The sequence below is a fragment of the Capsicum annuum genome, chromosome 6 (genome assembly GCF_002878395.1).
Source record: "Capsicum annuum cultivar UCD-10X-F1 chromosome 6, UCD10Xv1.1, whole genome shotgun sequence".
Lineage (NCBI taxonomy): Eukaryota > Viridiplantae > Streptophyta > Magnoliopsida > Solanales > Solanaceae > Capsicum > Capsicum annuum.
The window spans coordinates 126,545,868-126,566,023 of record NC_061116.1 but is presented as its reverse complement, the minus strand read 5'-3'; the positions used below and the strand labels follow the sequence as shown (position 1 = coordinate 126,566,023).

General features: G+C 38.7%; 1 protein-coding gene across 1 annotated transcript; it reads left to right on the top strand.

Annotated features, from left to right (window-relative positions):
* The first annotated feature begins 12,751 nt into the window (after positions 1–12,751).
* On the top strand, positions 12,752–19,901 carry LOC107873294 (U-box domain-containing protein 52). Its single transcript, XM_016720081.2, has 8 exons — positions 12,752–13,500; positions 14,109–14,212; positions 14,767–14,888; positions 14,973–15,176; positions 16,199–16,448; positions 16,534–16,629; positions 17,784–18,212; positions 18,756–19,901. The coding sequence occupies exons 1-8, from the start codon at positions 13,338–13,340 to the stop codon at positions 19,479–19,481; spliced, it is 2,094 nt and encodes a 697-aa protein (XP_016575567.1). The 5' UTR covers positions 12,752–13,337; the 3' UTR covers positions 19,482–19,901.
* The last annotated feature ends 255 nt before the right edge of the window (positions 19,902–20,156 follow it).

Sequence of the window (20,156 nt, the reverse complement as noted above, 5' to 3'; positions counted from 1 at the left end):
ACTTATGCTAGAGGAAAAGCCCAATCCACCTTACAATTCCCCAGAGACACATCACTACGAGAGCCTGAGTCTAGCTATACACCACTTTCATATTTAAGCCCATCCAGAACTAAAAGGAGTTAACTTAGACCATAGGGCTTTATTCTATTCCTTACATCCATCCAAAACACTACTCTGCCTATCACTGTAGTTCAGATCCCTAAGTACCCAACACAATAATTTAGTATAACCATCAATCGACATATTCCAGCTTACCTGTTATATACCCGCGGCATGGTCTACTCGTCCAAAGATTTAGTAACCTCTATCATTTTCATAAAGATCCTCATCGCCTACTCCCCTCCTAACCATCCCCTATGATAATAACTTTATCTCTCCTCCCTCTTCTTTTCTATAACCTTAATTCCAACGGCTACCCCCAAACTTCCCCACCAAAGAAACCTACTCCCTCATCCCAAAATATCACTATGTATCCACAACTACTACCAGCCTAACATAAGAAGGGTCATTGAGAAACTAAAGTACGAGAATTACTTATGCCACTCAAGGTGGGACCCCCAAAATGAGACACGACACAATAGGTAGGAGGTACTTCATAACGACCACCTGGGCCATAAATAAAAAAGGAATCATCTTGTAATAACACACCATAGTGAGAGTCCTTAGGACTGGACACCAAAAAAAACATGACCGCGTATATCATGGGTAATGTACAGCAAGGTCGGGATTCATATCTAGAGAATAATGCAAATGCAGAATGTGAACCTTAGGCATAAGTGCTATTAAAATGTGTGCAACACTAGAATAGTACCCTCTTAACCGAGATAGGAGGGAATTACTAAACTAGGGGTAAATGCACCCTGACTTTCCCTTGAAGTCCACCGCTAGAAAAAAATTTATGATTAATCGTCGACCTTCATCTTATTACACCAGTAAGCACAATATTCCACTCTAATGGGTATCACTAAGGGCGTACACTAGGGATGCTTGGTTCTTTTATACCTAAAGCCTCATCCATCCAAATGCTACCTAGAGACCAGCATAGTCATACAAACTTCTATGCTCTAACTCATCCAATAACTTAACCCTCAATCCACCAGTTCAACCTAAACGTCCCACCTATATGTCATAACTTTCCCACTATCATATTTTTCTAAGTCATCAACCTCACCCCTTCAGTACACCATATCTAACCTACCAAATCTACTTTTACAATTCTCACATTTATATCACCGAGCTAACATAATTCCTTTACTACAAACAACACCTGAAGTTCCACTCAGCGTCTATCAACCATTATACACTACCAATAGAGTACCTCATATAGAATATACATATATGGTCCACCCCAAAAGAAGGACATCCTAAATTCCTCATTCACCCATCGATAACCTACATACTTCCAGGGGAAACCATCCCGCTTATGCATGTAAAAACAAAGCACCCCATGGAGAAACACTAGGATGGATAAAACCTTTATCTAAAGGGTCCTTTAATTGCTTATTAAGCTCCTTTAACTCAACCGAAGCCATTCTATAAAGAAGGAATAAAAATTAGACAAGTGTTCGAAATAAGATTAATCCCCAACTCAATCTTCCCATTAGAAGGACAAAATGAAGATCATCAAGAAGGACCTTAGGAAACTCATTCACCACCGAAACCAAATGCAAGAAAGGAACTTCCGAGTTTGAATCTTTAACCCAGATCAGATAATCAAAGAGACACCTCTTTGGAGATCGGTCTCTGAGCTCTAAGATATGATGTATACTTCCTCTTAGAAGCTTAGGAACCACCCCCCATTTAATAACTGACTCACCAAAGAGCTCAAAGACAACCTTACTGGTCTGATAGTCTAATAATGCATAACATGAGTGCAACCAATCCATCCTAGAATAATATCAGAATCTACCATATTCAATTCAAACAAATCCATGAAAGTCTCCTAAATACCAATAGATACCATACACCCCCTATAAACCTTTTAACAATCACAAAGTCACCTATCGAGGTAGAAATAGAAAAAGTGTTCAAAACACTCTCTTAACTAAACCAAAATACACAGCCGTAAATGGAGTCACATAAGAAAAAGGGGACCCCGTACCAATTAAACAATACACATAATGGGAAGAGAGCTTTCAACATACCAGTGTCAGTATCAGGAGATACCTCAAACTTTTGAAGGATGGTGAGGTCATTGAGATGATCTTGACTAGTGCCTGAGCTAGAAGCAGCACCTCTCGGTGTAAGAGCTAGAGAAGTGGAAGTTGGTATCCTATTTGACCAAGTGACAATCCTTATGGGACACTTCCGCTGTATGTAATCCAACTAACCACAACTAAAACACCGATTCTTTCCTTCCTCGCAACAACCACTGTGTGACTGATTACAAAATCTATAAAAAGAGTAGGATGGTGAGGATTGGGTCCAACCGGCTTGAGATTGGGTTCTTTGTGCCCTAGAAGCATTACCACTCTAAAAATATCTGCCTCCCAGTGGCTTTAGATAGGGAGCGCTAGCCATAGGATAAAAGTTAAGACTCCCTAGAATTTTTCTCTTGGACCACATACCACTATACTGCTGGCCTCCACTTTGTTTAGAAAATTGAGATCTCTTACTCTACCTATTTCTCGACTTTTGCCTTATTCTCTCCCGTTCTAAAAGGATCAGACTGGCATGACAGAGTTGTCACTATCTAGGTCAATAGATGAATAGAATGTCAAAATTCAACATTGGTAACCTCTTTTTGAGGTAACTGAACATGAGTGCCACCTTCAAGAGTAGGGTTAGTAGAGACCGATGGAACTTTATTCATGAGTTGGATGAGATCCATCCATGCCATCCTCAAGTAGGATATGTGAGTTTTCATAAACTTTAGATCGTCAGAAGGGCATGATCTAAAAGGTGAACCAAAGAAAATTTAGGAAAGAGTTCAAGACCCCAGACTCTATAGCCCAAGGGTTAAGCTATACATACCCAAGAATGCTAATTATCATACAAGTGAAAGGACCTTAAATCGTATCCAAGCATATGACTAACACCTTTAAGTCGTATATTATCCAAAATGTTCCAAAATTAAGAAATTTTACTAGGGTCAAAGTTTAGGGTGTTTCAGGCCTCCCAGATGATCTAAATCTCATGGAAACTCCTCTGTCCTATTTGAGGACAATGTTACTACTTATAGGTTACAGACCCGATCTAGGGGTCCAGTTCCTGATTACCCTTCTATAGTTCCACCAGTTCCCTATAGTCTTCATCAAACTTCTCAGGTTGATTTGTCGAATATGGAATTTCATCAGTCTATTCATATATTGGCTCAGTTGGTAGCTTTTCAGTCTGAGTGTGTAGCTTCTGTTATGCCATCTTTTGAGGTTACAAGGGTTGGTTAGTTTATGAAGTTGAGTCCTCCTGCGTACACTGGTGTTAAGGTTGAGGAGGATCCTTAAAACTTTATCGATGAGATGGAGAAGATCTTTTAGGTCATTCATGCTACTAATGTGGAGGGTGTAGAATTTTTAGCCTATCAGCTAAAGGATATAACATACCAATGGTATAAGAAATGTGAATAGTCTAGGGGAGATGATGCCGAATCCACACTATGGGATGATTTTTCTAATACTTTCCTTGACCACTTCTTCCCTCAGGAGTTAAGGGAGGAAAAAATAAAAGATTTTATTAATTTGAAGCAAGGTAAGATGACGGTCAAGGAGTATGCATTGAAATTCCATCAGTTATCTCGATAGTCTCCTAAATTAGTATCTAGCATGAGAGCTAGAATGAGAAAATTTGCTTTTGGGTTATCTTATGATTTAATCCTAGAGAGTAAGGCTGCCTTATTGACAAGGATATAGACATCTCCAGATTGATTGTGTATATGCAATAGGTTGAGGAAAAGAGAAAAAGTGGGCAGAGATAGGGGAAGGGTAGAGCAAGAATTTTAGATTTTCTGATCAGGATAGAGGTCAGCAACAGAGTGGTAGAGATGGTGGAAAGTGGTCTAAGAAGAAGTAGGAGAGTTTTGGATCCTACTTTACAGTTAGTGCTTCTTATTAAAAGTCATTGGATGATCATCGTTCTCAATATGATGGGGGTTTAAAGCACAGGGTCCCCAATCTTAACCTAGTGAGGCACAGTCTACTCCATCATATCCTCCTTATAGATTCTGCGGGCAGGTACACCGTGGGATTTGTAAAAAAAGGAGGAATAAGTGTTTTAAGTATGGTCAGGTTGGTTATTTGTAGAGGGGTTGTCCTTCTAAGGTTGCTTCGGGGGAAAAATAAGATTTTGGTTGCCACTTCATCAGCTCTTGCACCAAAGGGTGACACTTCTGCTTCTAGTATCGACACTGGGCAAAATCATTTATATGCTCTTGCTGCTTGCAGGACTCTAAGGCATCTCCCGATGTCATCATTGGTATGTTACTACTTTTTTTTTGTAATGTGTATTGCTTGTTTAATTTGGGGTCTACTCTTTCTTATGTGACCTCATTTGTGCCTGTACATTTGGTTTTGGTCCCGAGTGTATCCCTGATCCCTTTTCTATTTTAACTCCAGTGGGTGACGATACATTTACTAGAAGAGACTATAGAAGTTTTATGGTATCTGTTAGTGAAAGAGAGACTCTGGTAGATCTGATAGAGTTAGGCATAATTGATTTTGATGTCATATTGAGGATGGTATGGTTACACTCATTCTATGCCTTCATAGATTCTCGAACTCGTAATATCATATTTAAATTCCCTAATAAGTAGGTCATTGAGTGGAAAGAGGGTTCTCTAGTGCCTAAGGGAAGGTTCATATCATATCTTAGAGCCCGAAAGTTGATTTCCAAGGGATGTCTCTATAATTTGGTTTGGGTTAAGGATTCTAACTTGGAAGGTCCTTTATTGCTATTCATTTCTGTGGTTAATTAATTCCTTAAAGTTTTTCCTGATAATCTTCCTGAAGTTGTTCTGATCGCTCATCCTATCTCTATCCTTCCCTATAGAATAGCTCCGACAGAGTGCTTAAGGAATAGTTGAAAGGCCTCTTTGACAAGGGTTTTATCCATTCTAGCATGTCTTTGTGAGGTGCTCCTATTTTTTTAGTGCATACGAAGGATGGTTCCTTTTGAATGTGCATCGATTACCATCAATTGAATAAGGTTATGGTGAAGAATAAGAATCATCTTCCTCAAATTAAAGATTTTTTTTCCTACTTCAGGGTGCTAGATGTTTCTCTAAGATTGATCTTAGGTTTTGTTAGCTAAAGATTAGAGAAGTGAATATCCCTAAGACTGTCTTCTGAACTCGGTATGGTCATTATGAGTTATTTGTCATATCTTTTGGTTTGCGTAATGCCCCAGCGGTATTCATGGACTTGATGAATAGAGTCTTCCATCAGTTTCTGGATTTTTTCATCATCGTGTTTGTAGATAATATTCTGGTGTATTCCAAGAGTGAGGCAGATCATGCCGATCACTATTATGTTACAAACCTTGAAAGATCAACATTGGTATGCTAAATTTTTGAAGTACGAGTTCTGGTTGCAAGCTGTTACTTATCTAGGTCATATTATTTTTAGTGAAGAGATCATGGTGGATCCACAGAAAGTTGCAGTGGTTTAGAAGTGGCCTAGGCCCATGACTCCAACAAAGATTTGGAGCTTCTTGAGTTTAGTCGGTTACTACAAGAAATTTGTGAAGAATTTCTCGTCCATAGTTGCCTCACTAACTAAGTTGACCTAGAAAAATGTAAACTTCTTCTGGTCTGATGCTTGTAAGGGTAGTTTTAAAAAACTGAAAGATGAGTTAACTTCAGCTCCAGTTTTGACTCTGCCTAATGACACTGAAGTTTTTGTTGTCTATTGTGATGCATCTTCTGTGGGACTTGGTTATGTGTTGAAGCAGCATGGTAGGGTGGTGGCCTATACTTCTAGGTAGTTGAAAGTTTATGAGAGGAATTATCTGACTCATGACTTGGATTTGTTAGCTATGGTGTTCACATTGAAGGTTTGGCATCACTATTTGTATGGAGTCCATATAGATATCTTTTCTGATCATAAGGGCCTGCAATATGTATTCCCCAGAAGGAGTTGAATCTCAGGCAAAGAAGGTGGCTTGAGTTATTGAAAGACTACGACATGAGTTTCCATTATCACCCAGGTAAAGCTACTGTGGTTGCTGATGCTTTTAGCAGGTTATCTATAGGGAGTCTAGCTCATTGGATGAGGATAAGCAGGAGTTGGTTAAAGATATTCACTATTTGTCTAACCTTGTAGTTCTCCTCTTAGACTCTGAGGATGGTGGTGTGTTTGTGTAAGAAGGGGCGAAGTCATCTCTTATTACTGAGATAAAAGAGAAGCAGCTATTAGATTCTATCTTAATGAATATTAAAGGGTGTGCGGGATAGAAAAGCATTGTAGCTTTCGAGATTGGTGGACATGGTATCTTGAGGTACCAAGGCAGGTTATGTGTTTTCGATGTAGATGGCTTGAAAGAGAGTATCTTGGCTGAGGCTCATGAGTTGCGTTATGTCATTCATCCTGGTTTGACAAAGATGTATCATAATCTTATGGAGATATATTGGTGGAACAATATAAAGTGAGATGTGTTTAGTTTTGTGGCCAAATGGATGGTGCGACAACAAGTGAAGGTTAAGCACTTAAGGCTTGATGGGTTGACTCAAGAGATTGATTTGCCTGTAAGGAAATAGGACATAATTAACATGGATTTTGCCATCGATATTTTCGGTCTTGGAGTCAGTTCAATTCGATTTGGGTCATCATGGATAGGATGACTAAGTCAGCTTATATTTTTTCAGTGAGGACTAATTATTCGGCAGAGGATTATGCAAAGTTGTTCCTTCAAGAGATTGTGAAATTGCATGGGGCGCCTACTTCTATTATGTCAGATTGTGGTACTCAGTTCTTATCAAAATTTTAGTGTTCGTTTCAAAGAGGTCTGGGAACTACGATGAGCCCTAGTACTTTTTTTCTCCCACAGTCAGATGGGCAAGCAGAAAGGACTCTTCAGACATTAAAAGATATGCTTCGGGCTTGCGTGATTGACTATGGTGGCAGTCGGATTGACCATTTGCCTCTTATAAAGTTTGCGTATAATAATAGCTACCACTCTAGTATTGAGATGGCTTTTGTTTGAGGTGGTGTATGGTAGGAGGTGTAGATTTCCTATTAGGTGGTTTGAAGTTGGTGAGTGCTATATGTAGTTATGATGATGAGTAGCTAAACTATGAAGTCCAGGTCCCTGTATGTGTGGCTACACACACTGGGGCTCGACCAGGGGGTGAGAGAGGGCGCCTATATAGCCTGTGAGTACTATTATATGACAGTTGATCTACACAATCCAAGCCAATGTTTTGAAATACATGTTAAGCCTTATTCCCTATCCCAGCATATGATATATATATATTTATGCATTTGATTATGTGCACTGGTTTTCAATGATTTTAAACTGTTGATCATGTCATTATGTTATCCTTATCCCTGAGTTACATGCTAGCGTTCACCCTGCTAACCATCTTTGGACATTGTATCCCTATGAGATATAGAAATTTGTCATACTTCTACTTTTCCTAATCAGTGACTTGGATTCGGGATCATTTAGTGAGTCAAATTGAAGTGGTGAGCTTCCATACTTCGGAAGACCCCATTTCATGATTATGGTTTGCTTTATATTTTGACTATTCCTTTGGATTTGGTGTTTGGATATTATCGGGGACATTTCCTGACACTTTATTGATATTCAATTTTGGATCAATGCTTAGACGACTTTGTTTGGAATACTGTGGCTATTAGGTGGTGTCAATCGATTAATTGGCCGGTCGTCGGTGGTCGGTTATAGACATGTATTTAAAATTTTCTTAGACTATTGTACGCTATCTTGTTATATTTTCGGAATTCAACCAACCAAAGGGTGTGGTGTGTTTGGTTTGGTTAGGTGTGGGGCTGATCTCCGGTCCATGTGGGACTTGAGATACCCGTCACGGCTAGGCCCTGGTTCGGGTTGTGAAAAAGTGCCTCCCAATTCACCCCTGGATTTGAGTACGAACTACAAATACCAATGAAATTTGCAAAGTGCATGTTTGCGTTGTTAGAAGGCAAACCCGTAAATATACCTTTCAGGTTTAAGAGATGAATCATTGCACTCATTATGTCAAACTTAATGCTTGGAGGAAAAACAGGAGGAATAATAGCTCCAGCCTCTATCGGCTCAACATACCCCAGATCCTCTTCATTATCCTCATAAGGATATAAATACTGATATGCTTGGATCACTTAAGCACGGACATCTCTAACTCTATTCTTATTACCACCGAGTGCTTCTCGACGGTCTATTTACTTCCTCTAAACAACTAACTCTGCCTTCTGAGCTATGTACTGAGCATCTTCTTCCCTCTTTTGGTTAGCAACTTGTGCTAAAAACACCTCCGTCTATTGGTCAACAATGTCCTGAATTCCTTCAGGAGGAGGGGTAGGCACCTGTTGTGCATCATCACGAACCCCATCAGGAATGTCATCTCTTTTCGGCTATGTCATCCTACTAGTGTATGTAGGATCCTCTATGTATTCAGGTGATGTAGAACATCACTGAAGCCCTTTGTTTTGAAGCTTATTTAGAGTTAAGTGCAGTAGCGAGAAGGGGAGGCATTGTAGCTATGTAGAAGGAGGACCTCCATCATTTCTCCACATCCCTCAGGGCATTCATGCAACTATTAAGGTTAGCAATAACCTCAACACCTTCCTCTTTTTCGTTATTTATGCTAGTCCTGATCTTAATATGCGTTTATTTCTTTGGGAGGAGTTACACATATAGCTAACACTCTTACTGGGGATAGGCTTCTGGGAGGGGATTTTAATGAAGTCTTAGGGGCCAATGAGAAACTTGGAGGAGCCCCCATCAGTAATAGTAGGCCAACCACTTTTGGGATTATTTAAATCACTACAATATGGTGGACCTAGGCTATAGGAGATGTAAATACACCTGGACAAATAAAAGATTTCAAAATAGGGAGTGCCTTATCCAGGAAAGGCTTGACAGATGTGTTGCCAATACCTCTTGGATAAACCATTTCCCTGACTCCCTCATCACTCACCTACCTAGGACTAAATCTGACCACTGCCCTCTCCTCCTGTCACGCTCTAAAATGACTTGAAGATAGTGTGATAAACCTTTTAGATTTAAACCTATATGGTTCAACCACCAGTCCTTTCATAGTTTGGTTGAAAGCTATTTCATTGGTCCCACCATCCTTCAACAATCCATCTCTCAATTATATACTATTGTCACCTACTGGAACATCAATGTTTTGGCAACATATTCCACAGACTTAGAACTATTCTGGCCAGGTTGGATGGCATCCAAAAATCCCTTCGCTACCATACCATCTCCTTCCTCCAAAACATGGAGAATGAGCTTCTTTGTGACTATGACAGTATGCTCAAATGTGAGGAAGACTTCTAGGGAGCCAAATCCAGAATATCATGGCTCACTGAGGGGGATTCCAACACCTCCTTCTTCCACACCTTTACCATCAATAGGAGGAGAAAAAATAGGATCTCTGACCTCCGAGATGAAGTGGACAACCTCATCTCTGAAGAAAAAGACATCCATGCTTACATCCTTAGTCACTTTAAGGCACTCTTCACTTCCAGCCGTATTAGTAGCCCAAATAGCCACTTTGTCCCTGTCAACAACTCCAACACCCTCTCCAGGGAAGCTAGGGACAACTTGGACTCCCCTCTTAGGCGTTTTGAAGTCTTGGTAGCTCTCAAATCTTTCAAACCCCTGAAAGCCCCCGGCCCTGATGGCCTCCACCAACTATTCTATTAGAAATTCTAGAACATAATTGGGACCAAAACTATGGATTTATGTAAAGAGGTCTTTTCCAAACTCTCCATGCCCATTGATAGCAATGCTACCCTTATTTGTCTCATCCCCAAATGCAGAAATGTTGCACTCTTAGGAACTTCAGACCTATAGGCCTTTGCAATACTACCTACAAACTTGTGATCAATATCATTATCAATAGGATCAAGCCCTACCTCCCTTCCATCATTAGTCCTAGCCAAGCAAGATTTTTAGCCAATAGAAGAGCTTCTGACCATGTCATTTTTATTCAGGAATACATCACCCATTTCAGTAAAATGAAAGGGAAGAATTCCAATATGATTTTGAAAATTGACCTAGAGAAAGCCTTTGACAAAATTCAATGGTCCTTTATCAAGGACACCCTACTATTTTTTGGCTTTTTTTATAATCTCACCTAGCTCATCATGTCCTCTTTCACCATCTCCTTTATTGTTGTGCTTGTTAATGAAACTAATACTAGTTTCTTTAACCCATCCAGGGGTATTAGACACCATGTCACCCTATCTCTTCATTCTATGCATGGTAAGACTCTCCAGGGGAATTGACTCAGAAGTTAATGTACAGAATTGGGACCCCATTAACATTTCCAATGGAGGCTCTAGGATCTCTTACCTTTTTTTTGCTGATAATCTCACTTTATTGGCAAGAGAAACCCCCAATAACTGCCTCACCATTGTTTATATCCTGAGAACCTGCAATCTCTTCTATGGGAAAACCATTAACAATGCTAAGTCCAAAGTTCTGTTTTCCAGAAATTGCACTCTCTCCAACGTTGCATTGTGTGCCCAGACCCTTTACATCCAGGCTAGCCAAACTTTTGGTAAGTATCTAGGTTACCCTATCTTTCATAACAAGCCTAAGAACAGTGACTTCCAATATATTTTGGATAACATGAAATACAGGCTTGCTAGATGGAAAATCAAATTCCTTAACATGGCTGGTAGAACTGTGCTTACCAAATCCACCCTGAGTAGTACACCTACCCACATCATGCACTACATAAAAATTCCTAACAAATTCCATGAACTCATAAATAAAACTCAGAGAAACTTTGTTTGGGGCAGTAGTGCTGAGAAAAGAAAGCTCTATCTTCTTAGTTGGGATATTCTTACTAGTCCTAAGGATAAATGAGGGCTAGGACTTCATAAGAGTGAGACTAGAAATAGAGCCCTCCATGCCAGCCTGACTTGGAGGCTTTCCATGCACTCCAGTAGCCTATGGGGCTTGAATTCTACTTACAAAATACAAAAACAACAACATTGCCCTTGGATCAAGAAGCTAGAAAAATATCCTTAGGGGCTGGGCAGATTGCTCTAGAGGTATAAACTGAAGGGTAAACAAAGAGAGAAGGGTCAGATTCTTTTTGGACAACTAGATCCCTCACTTAGGAACTATTAGAAGTCTTATTCATGGTACTCTCACCAATATTGATGCTAATATCACCATTCACCATCTCCATCAGAATAATAACTGGGACTTCAACCACCTTTCTATAGAACTGCCTCAGCAGTTAAAGTATGTCATCTCCAGCCCGATGCTCCCTCACAACTCCACTGAAGAGGACAAGCCTGTTTGGGGCCTTACCAACAATGCCCTCTCTAGCACTGGGACCATGTACAACCTCCTGAAAGACCGTAGGGATAAACAACTTACCCAGAGGAATTTCAAGTTGGTGTGGAAAGTTCATACCCTTAATAAAACCAAAACCTTCTTGTGGTTATTGCTTTATAACAAACTCTCCACCAATGCCTACCTAAGTCACATTGGACTTTCCATTGCCCCCAATGTCATCTATGCTAAAATCAGGAAGAAACCACCAACTATATTTTCTTCCGATGCACTAATGTCATTACTTTTTGGGCTGAACTCTTCCACAACCCAGTTTAAATCCACTCAATATTAGCTAAATCTGTCTGATGCTAATTGGGATACTGTCTGGCAGAACCTCCAAGGAAAACCTTTCAATAGTTGGCTTTCATGGGATGTGCTCTTCCTACATTGTCTCTGGGTCATTTGGTTAAACAGAAATGATAACAACTTCAACAATAGAACCAATCTTATCTCAATTGATATGACCATATTCCTAGCCACTGAATTTAGTATGTTAACCACCAAAACCCCCACCCATCCACACAATTTCACCACCATCAATACCAGGTGGAAACCCCCATCAATGGCCAACTAAAGCTGAACATTGATGGCTCAACTCTTGCCAATCCTGGCATAGGAGTGATAGGGGGAATTTTTAGGGATCATAATGGGCAATGAGTTTTAGGTTTCTACATGCATCTCTCTCACACCACCCCTACCATGGTGAAGTTATTAGCCTTGCGGCATGGTCTAGCCATCGCCAAAGCTAATAACTTCATCCGTTTTAACATTGAATCTGATTCTAGTGTTACCCTCTAAATGCTTGCTAACGATCATCCCTCCTATCATAACCTGATTATTGAGTGCAGGTCACTAATGGAAGAAACACAAGGAACACCGCCAATCAAGATTTTCCGAGAACAGAATGTGGTGACGGATATGCTAGCGAAGGAAGGAGCTAGAAGTTAGGTCATGGTGTCTTCGAAACTGTTTTGGCAAATGCTCCATTTTAAAACTGCGTGTGTACAATCAGATTGTAACAGGTCGTTAACCCGTTGTAGAATTAAAAACAATGCTATTATCCTACAGGGCATTCGACCGGGATGTGGCTTCGAACAACCTATTTTTGGCTCCTTCACAAAGGAGCATAACTCTTTACCCTCCTTAATTTTTAATGAACGAAAATCTTTTTAACCAAAAAACAAAAATTGAACCTAATTTTCTCTTTATTGGTTGCTAGACCACCTTTAAATATTGAAATCGTTAAATACCTTCTAGGTTCATTTTTTTTCTTTTTAATTTTTCTGAAATGGCCGCTAGGTTTACTATTGTTTTTCCAAGGAAATGAATCTCTCACTTACATTTTACATTAGTTTGAATGAACAATCTCTAATTGTTTCATTGATGTTGAACATGGACCAAAATGGGTCTTCCTTTGGTCAAACACTCTAAAAGAATGTACGGAGGAAATCACAAACGCATATTAGCCACCATTTTTGGCGGCAATACAATCTTATGGTGATATCAATGACATTTCATGCTTCGATTTCGACTGTTAATTCCACGTAGAACTGAGTAGTCCAGTTTTCTTTTGTTCCTCTTCTTTCATTTCTCCATTTATAATCACAAAGGAGAAGACATATCTTTGGATTTGAAGGGTTTCAAAGGAATCCTTACTCGGAATATTATTCCGCACAAATAGAGTAAACGCCATTTTACCCCCTGAATATAAATTGTTGAGCCTTGTTAACATATTGAAAACATCTACGTGGTTTTTTGCATTTTTCCGTTGAATCGCCTTATTATAATATCTGGTTTGGGCACAAATAGAACTGGTCGTTCTAGCTAAGCCGTTGCATCTTTTCTCCTCCACCATTTTGAAAATGCCTTCAACAATTTCTGCCGATGACATTAACAACCCTATCGTTGTGGCCATTGATAAAGACAAACACAGCTCCTCTGCTGTCAAATGGGCGGTTGATCATCTCGTGATAAGCAATCCAACGCTTTTTTTGGTCCATGTTAGGATGAAGAACTCACCAAATCGTAGGTACCTTCCTCCTTTCGTCACATTTTCAGTTCTATCTTCTCTATTTTTATCGGTCCTGTTATTTGATTGTTCAATTGATTTGTTGGTGTGCGAAAATTCTCTAAGTTGTTACGGTAAAATAAATTTTTTGTTAAAATGTTGGATTGGAAGTTTATAGGTAGTGCAGTATGCAAGCTAAGCATTGAAAGCAGCTATGGAATCTGGTTGAATGACCGGACAGGGGAGCTCTTATATGCCAGACGAATTAAAACATGTTTTTTTGAAAATCAAAAGCGGGGCGTGGCAAGGTTAAATGAAAAATAACAACTTATACTGTTGAACAAACCCATTTCTCTTAAAAGTTGGCATGAAAGAAAACTTAAGCAGGACAAGACAGTGCAGGGCTAGGCATGGACGAGTTAAAATTTGAGGAAAATTGTAATGGAAGTGGGGTGAGTCAAAACTTTTGCGGTGTAAGCCTTCACGCCCCTAGCCCTGCCCCCGTTTTTCCTCCTTAATTGAATGTTTAAATTTTTTTCTTAATCAGTAGTCCTAATTGAATGTTGATGACATATGCTTTCTGTTTTTTATTAGTGATGATGATGACATTTCTGCTACTTTGTAGAGGTTAGTGCTAATGGTGCTGGTCAAAGTTCAAATCGTGGATTAAGTGAGCAAGAAACTCATAAGGTCTTTACACCTTTCCGGGCTTACTCTGCACGTAAAGGGGTACGTCAATTGATCGAGTAGGATAGAATACAAAAAATACGAAAGATGGTGCTTTTGGAGGATGGATATTAATTTTATAACTTGTAACTCTTTTTCTTTTTCTATTCTTTTCCTTTCCCATAATTACTCTAGTCTTTTTATCATGCTTTCTTTTGTTCCTTTGAATCTTTCAAAACATTTCAAAAAAATGTTTATTATCATGAGGGAGTATTTCAGCTTTCCCCCTTTTCCCCCTTAAAATGCTTGATTCTTTGATCACGTTTTTTACCATATTCAATGCGCTTGAAGAACTGTTGAAACAATTTATACAAGTGAGACCTAGCAAAATGATTTAATTACACGAGAAATTTAGGAGAAAATCTTAAAAACTGCTCATCCTTTGAAAGGTCTATAAGATCGCTAGACATCATACCTTTGCATAAATGCATTTGCACCATTTAAGCAAATATTACGTACCAAGGTAGCATTTTACGATCTAATGAAATCAGAAGACTAGGAACATCAATGTGGAGTGTTGATTAAAATCTAACTTTAACTCCTAATGATCGGTGAAGATAGCAGTGAAAGAGGTTGTTATTGAAGATATTTCAGTGTCTAAGGGACTTCTAGACTACATCAACAGCTATCGTGTCAGCAACATCATTCTTGGTGCATCATCAAGAAGTGCTTTCTCCAGGTTATTATGATCAATTAGTTCCTCCCCCCTTTCTCATTCTCCCATTGAATTGTGTATAAATATCTTTAAAATTTGCTTTTGCAGGAAATTTTGGACTCATGATGTGCCAACTATCGTAAACAAGGCTGCACCAGATTTTTGTACTGTGTATGTGATATCAAAAGGAAAGCAACAATCAGTCAGACCTGCAGCTGAACCTCTTGCTAGTTCTTCAGCAAGGCTAACATCTCCCCAGCCATGGTCAGCAGCTAGGCTAAGTAATTACTCTGAACCAGAAGATGTATCCAGGTTGGTACCAAATAACAGTGGATGTAATTTGGCTGACCTTTTTAATTTAGTTGAGCTTGCAAAAAGTACGTGCACTGCCTGCTTAGTGTCAACTTTGAGGGATTTACTTAACAAAATATTTGGTAAACATTTCAATAAAACATGAGCTTAAGGCAGGACAGCTGAGCCTTGTCTCTCGTGATATTGGGTGAGGGAATCAGAAAAGGTCAAAAAAGATATGGGGCAAGCAGAATTGCGGGCACATGAAAAGATGAAAATAGTTGGAGGGTGCTTCGCAGGTATAGTTGGGGTCGCTATAGAGGCTAGGGCGAGTCTTCCTATACTACTTCACCTAATTGGTTGATGGAGTATCAAACTAGCTACTGATAGCAGAAATAAATGTGTCAATGTTGGTATGCTTGTCTTTAAGAATCAGTTATCCAAAGAATATCACGTCAACTTCTCATGATGTTACTTGGTATCCGAGTTAAACCCCAAAAATACCAGTAAACTGGCCATACCTTATGCAATATTCTTTGGTCCAAGTCGTGGTATTTAGTTCCCGAAACCTTGGCAATTTCCAACCACTGTGTACTCTAATTATTAGACATCTGGGAAACAAAAAAGATTAGTATTAATTATTAAAGATGTTGAAATCGAAATCATTGAAATGTTTCTTTTTTTTTTTCTTTTTTTTTTTTTTTGAAATCGAAGCCATTGAAATGTTTCTTTTTAAATTTAAACTATTTTACTGTGAAGACAGTGTTTGTCCTTGTAAACAAACTTATCCAACATTGCTAATTGAATTTAAGTTTAAGCAGTGCCTCGAGTTTAGACTACAAATTATTTGCTAGAATTATTACAACCTTTGCACAATAATCTTGGTCATTGTTTGGTTTTATTCGTTGTATACGCAGCTTATCTAGAGTTGAAGTTTGACTGAGAAAACTGCATACATAGAGAAACAACTTAAATTGATGTTCTATCGAAGATGATGGTATTTCTATTTCTGCTAAGCACTAATAAAATAATGCACCAAACAGGTCAGTATATATGAGGGCAGAGAAAAATATGTTAGGGCCTGAGATGTTGCCCAAAAGCGGAACATCTAATTGTTCAATTGACAGTTTTGATGTTCATACAAGAGAGTCAAAGAATTCATATAGCCGGAGTGGTCTGTCCGATGACAGTGGTCTATTTGCACCTCTTAGTTGTGGATCAGTGGATGTCACAGCCCAAAATCTTGACTTCACTCAAGTTTCAGTGAAGGACGATAGTAGTTCCTCATCTGCGGTAAGTGAAATATTGATGATGCAATACGTGATGTTGCAAAATTTGCTGGTTGATAGACAGTCTGAGATGCACTCGTTGTATGCAGTGGGAGGCTGAGATGAACAGATTAAAGTTAGAGCTAAGGCAAACCATGGATATGTACAACTCAGCTTGCAAAGAAGCTGTCTCAGCAAACCAAACGGTACTGTCTAAACTGTCTAGAACTGCAAGGATAAAAGTCAATTTAAACTATTTAGGCAAAAGACATATAAACGGCCATCTGCAAATTAAAATTTCTAATTTGGCACATACGATTTTTATACTAAAGCTTAAAAATACAGGAGATGCACTTTGAAAGTTAAAAAACTTAAAAGAGCTAATAAAGTTAATGATGCCAAAAACCGTGTTTCTTCAAAGTTTACTACTCCCTCCATTTCATTTTTGTATCTTAGTTTGTCTTAACACAGAGTTGAAAATAAAGAAGATTTTTCAATCTTGTGGGTTTAAACTAAAGATGTGTATAATGTAGTAAAATTCCAAATGAATCTTGTGATCTTAAACATGTTACCTGGAATGTTAGAATCAAAGAGTTACTAAGTATAGACACTAACGACAACATATCCTGTGTATTTCTACCAGGTGGGGTTTGAGAGGGAAGAGTATATGCACCATACCACTATCTCAGAGGTTGAGAGATTGTTTCCGATGGAAGCTCGTCTCGAGAAATAAAATATACAAAGTAACATTCTTGCTTAAAGAAACTAAAAAGGAAAGAAACTGAGACAAATTTAAACAGGAAGTGTATCATTTTGTAGATGTCAATGTTCAGTCATTTGTTACATTGACTCTTTTAAAACCAGGCAGATATCTAGATTCGGTCATGGTGAACTTGTATAGTAAATTTAAAATGATACTCCTTATGATGCGCGAACACGGAAAGATCCGTTAGAAATTCAACATTCTTTTTCTGTTAGTGAAAACCCTAAAATTACTGGGCCAAGACCACATGGCTGCATTCAGCAATTCTTGAGTAGTAGGTATCTTCCAAGGAAAACCATAATATCAAGATTGTTCATGAAGCAGAATGGTAAAGACTAATATAGTCAATTCAATGTGTAAATTAAGAAGTATTATGTTCATTTTCCATTGTGTGGAAGTTTCTGATCAAGTTGTTACTGTGTCTCTGATCCCACACAAAGGCCCTCTGAAATACAAATTGGAAAGTAATATCAAGCTCATATGAAGTCTTTATTTGAGTATCTGTTTCCCTCTTCTTAATTATCCTTGGATTTCAGGCTGAGTCCCATTCTGTTCCATTATAGGACTTACATGATGTCATATCTTCTATATTTTCAGGCTAAAGAGCTTAATCAATGGAAAATGGACGAAGCTAGTAGGTTCAAACAGTCCCGTATTTCTGAAGGGACACCTCTAGCTATGGCTGAGATGGAAAAAGCTAAAGGCAGAGCTGCCGTCGAAGCTGCTCAAAAATCACAAAGGTTGGCTGAGTTAGAAGCAAAAAGAAGAAAGTATGCGGAGTTGAAGGCAATGCGAGAGGCAGAAGAAAAAAATTTAGCATTAAATGATCTATCTCGGAATGATATCTGCTATAGGAAATATACGATAGAAGAGATTGAGATAACTACCAAAAATTTCTCAAATTCAGAGAAGATTGGTGAAGGTGGATATGGCCCTGTTTACAAAGGGAGACTTGACCACACACCTGCAGCCATTAAAGTTCTGAGATCTGATGCTGCACAAGGGATGCAACAGTTCAAGCAAGAGGTATGTTGACATTGATTTGAAGATGCATATTATGAATTTCACATATAAAACATCCTTTTTGTTGGGGTGAACAGGTTTCTTAATTATTGATTTCTGAGCATTAGGTCAATCATTATAATTTATGAAGTTACTTATCTTGGATACGCTGGAGGGAAGCTTGACAAATGCCAGATTTAGACTGACAAATTTATGTGTCTTGAAGCATTCTGATGCATAACATGATCGATTTTCTGTATATTTTAGCCTCCCCAGACCCCACTCTGTGGGAATTCACTGGGTCTGTTGTTGTTGCTTAATCTAAAATATTTTGTTGTGTGTATATGCTTCTATTATAATTTTTAGAAAGTACTTGTGGAAATCTATTTGTAGTGTTAGTTAGAGGTATGAACCAAAGGCCTTTTTCTTTTTGAAAAGATAAGACTACTGATTAATGTGCAACTCGGCCATATTAGATTAATGTCCCATTTCTACAAATACTTGCTATACTTGTGGATAGAAGCTCTTAGGATTCCCTTCTTATAGAATAGGCTTTGTCATTTACAGGTTCAGGTCCTTGGCCTCATGAGGCACCCAAATATGGTTCTACTCTTAGGTGCATGTCCCGAGTATGGATGTTTAGTTTATGAGTTCATGAATAATGGTAGCCTTGAAGATCGCCTGTTCCGGAAAGGTAACACCCCTCCCATCCCATGGGAGATACGTTTCAAAATTGCTGCTGAAATCGCTACAGGGCTGCTATTCCTTCACCAAGCAAAGCCAGAACCTCTTGTCCATCGTGACCTTAAGCCAGGAAACATTCTTTTAGACAGCAATTATGCCTGCAAAATTAGTGATGTAGGCTTGGCTAGGTTAGTTCCACCATCTGTAGCTGATTGTGTTACACAATATCACATGACTTCAGCTGCAGGAACTTTTTGTTACATTGATCCCGAATATCAACAGACAGGAAAGTTAGGGACTAAATCGGATATATATTCACTTGGTGTAATGTTGCTCCAAATTATTACTGCAAGGCCCCCCATGGGTTTAACTCATCACGTGGAGAGGGCCATCGAGAACGGAACATTTGCAGATATACTAGATCCAACAGTGCCAAACTGGCCGATGGAAGAGGCTCTTAATTATGCAAAATTATCGCTCAAGTGTGCTGAGCTGCGGAAGAAAGATCGACCTGATCTTGGTTCGGTGATACTGCCCGAGCTTAATAGGCTTAAAGAACTTGGAATGAGCTGCATGTCAAGGACAGGTAGCAGTCCTAACTCTGTTTGATTTTGTTGAAAGATTTTGAAGATCGAACATCGTCAATCAGTTAGGTGGACTGGTGCCTCATCGTAGACAACAGTGGATCAAGTGCAATTATACTTTTCTTCTCCTTTTCTAGTAAATCTTGCTGCAGTAAAACGAAAACAATTTATTATATACAGAATGGTTGATAAACTTGTTGAAACATATAGACCCTTGAAATGCTATGACATCTAATGAATTCACGGTGGCCAGTGGCCAGTGGGGCTAAAATGTAGGTGCTAAAAAGTGTTGCCTGTTCTTGGAGTGTCGGGAATAGATAAATGTTGTTACCAATCTTGTGGAACATTGCCCATCCTTTTTCCTCACCATAGTTTTGTTCATGTATTCTGTTCCATTTGAATGATCTCTCTTGGATAATACTTTATATGAGAAAAGGTTATAGCACTAATGCGTCAGATAGTCCAATTTTATTCCCTATGAAGTCGGTTTGTACGTTGGATAATTTCGAAGTTTGAATTTGACCATTTGAAATATGAGTTCTACTTTCATATTATTAGAAACAATTTGCCTCTTTTGTACTAACTAGTATTAGTACTCGTGCAATGCGCAAATAATATTTAACAAAAATAAATTTGCACATTTATCAAATAAATAAATGGGCATAAAATTTTTCTTTCTTTCAATCAATCAAGACTATTG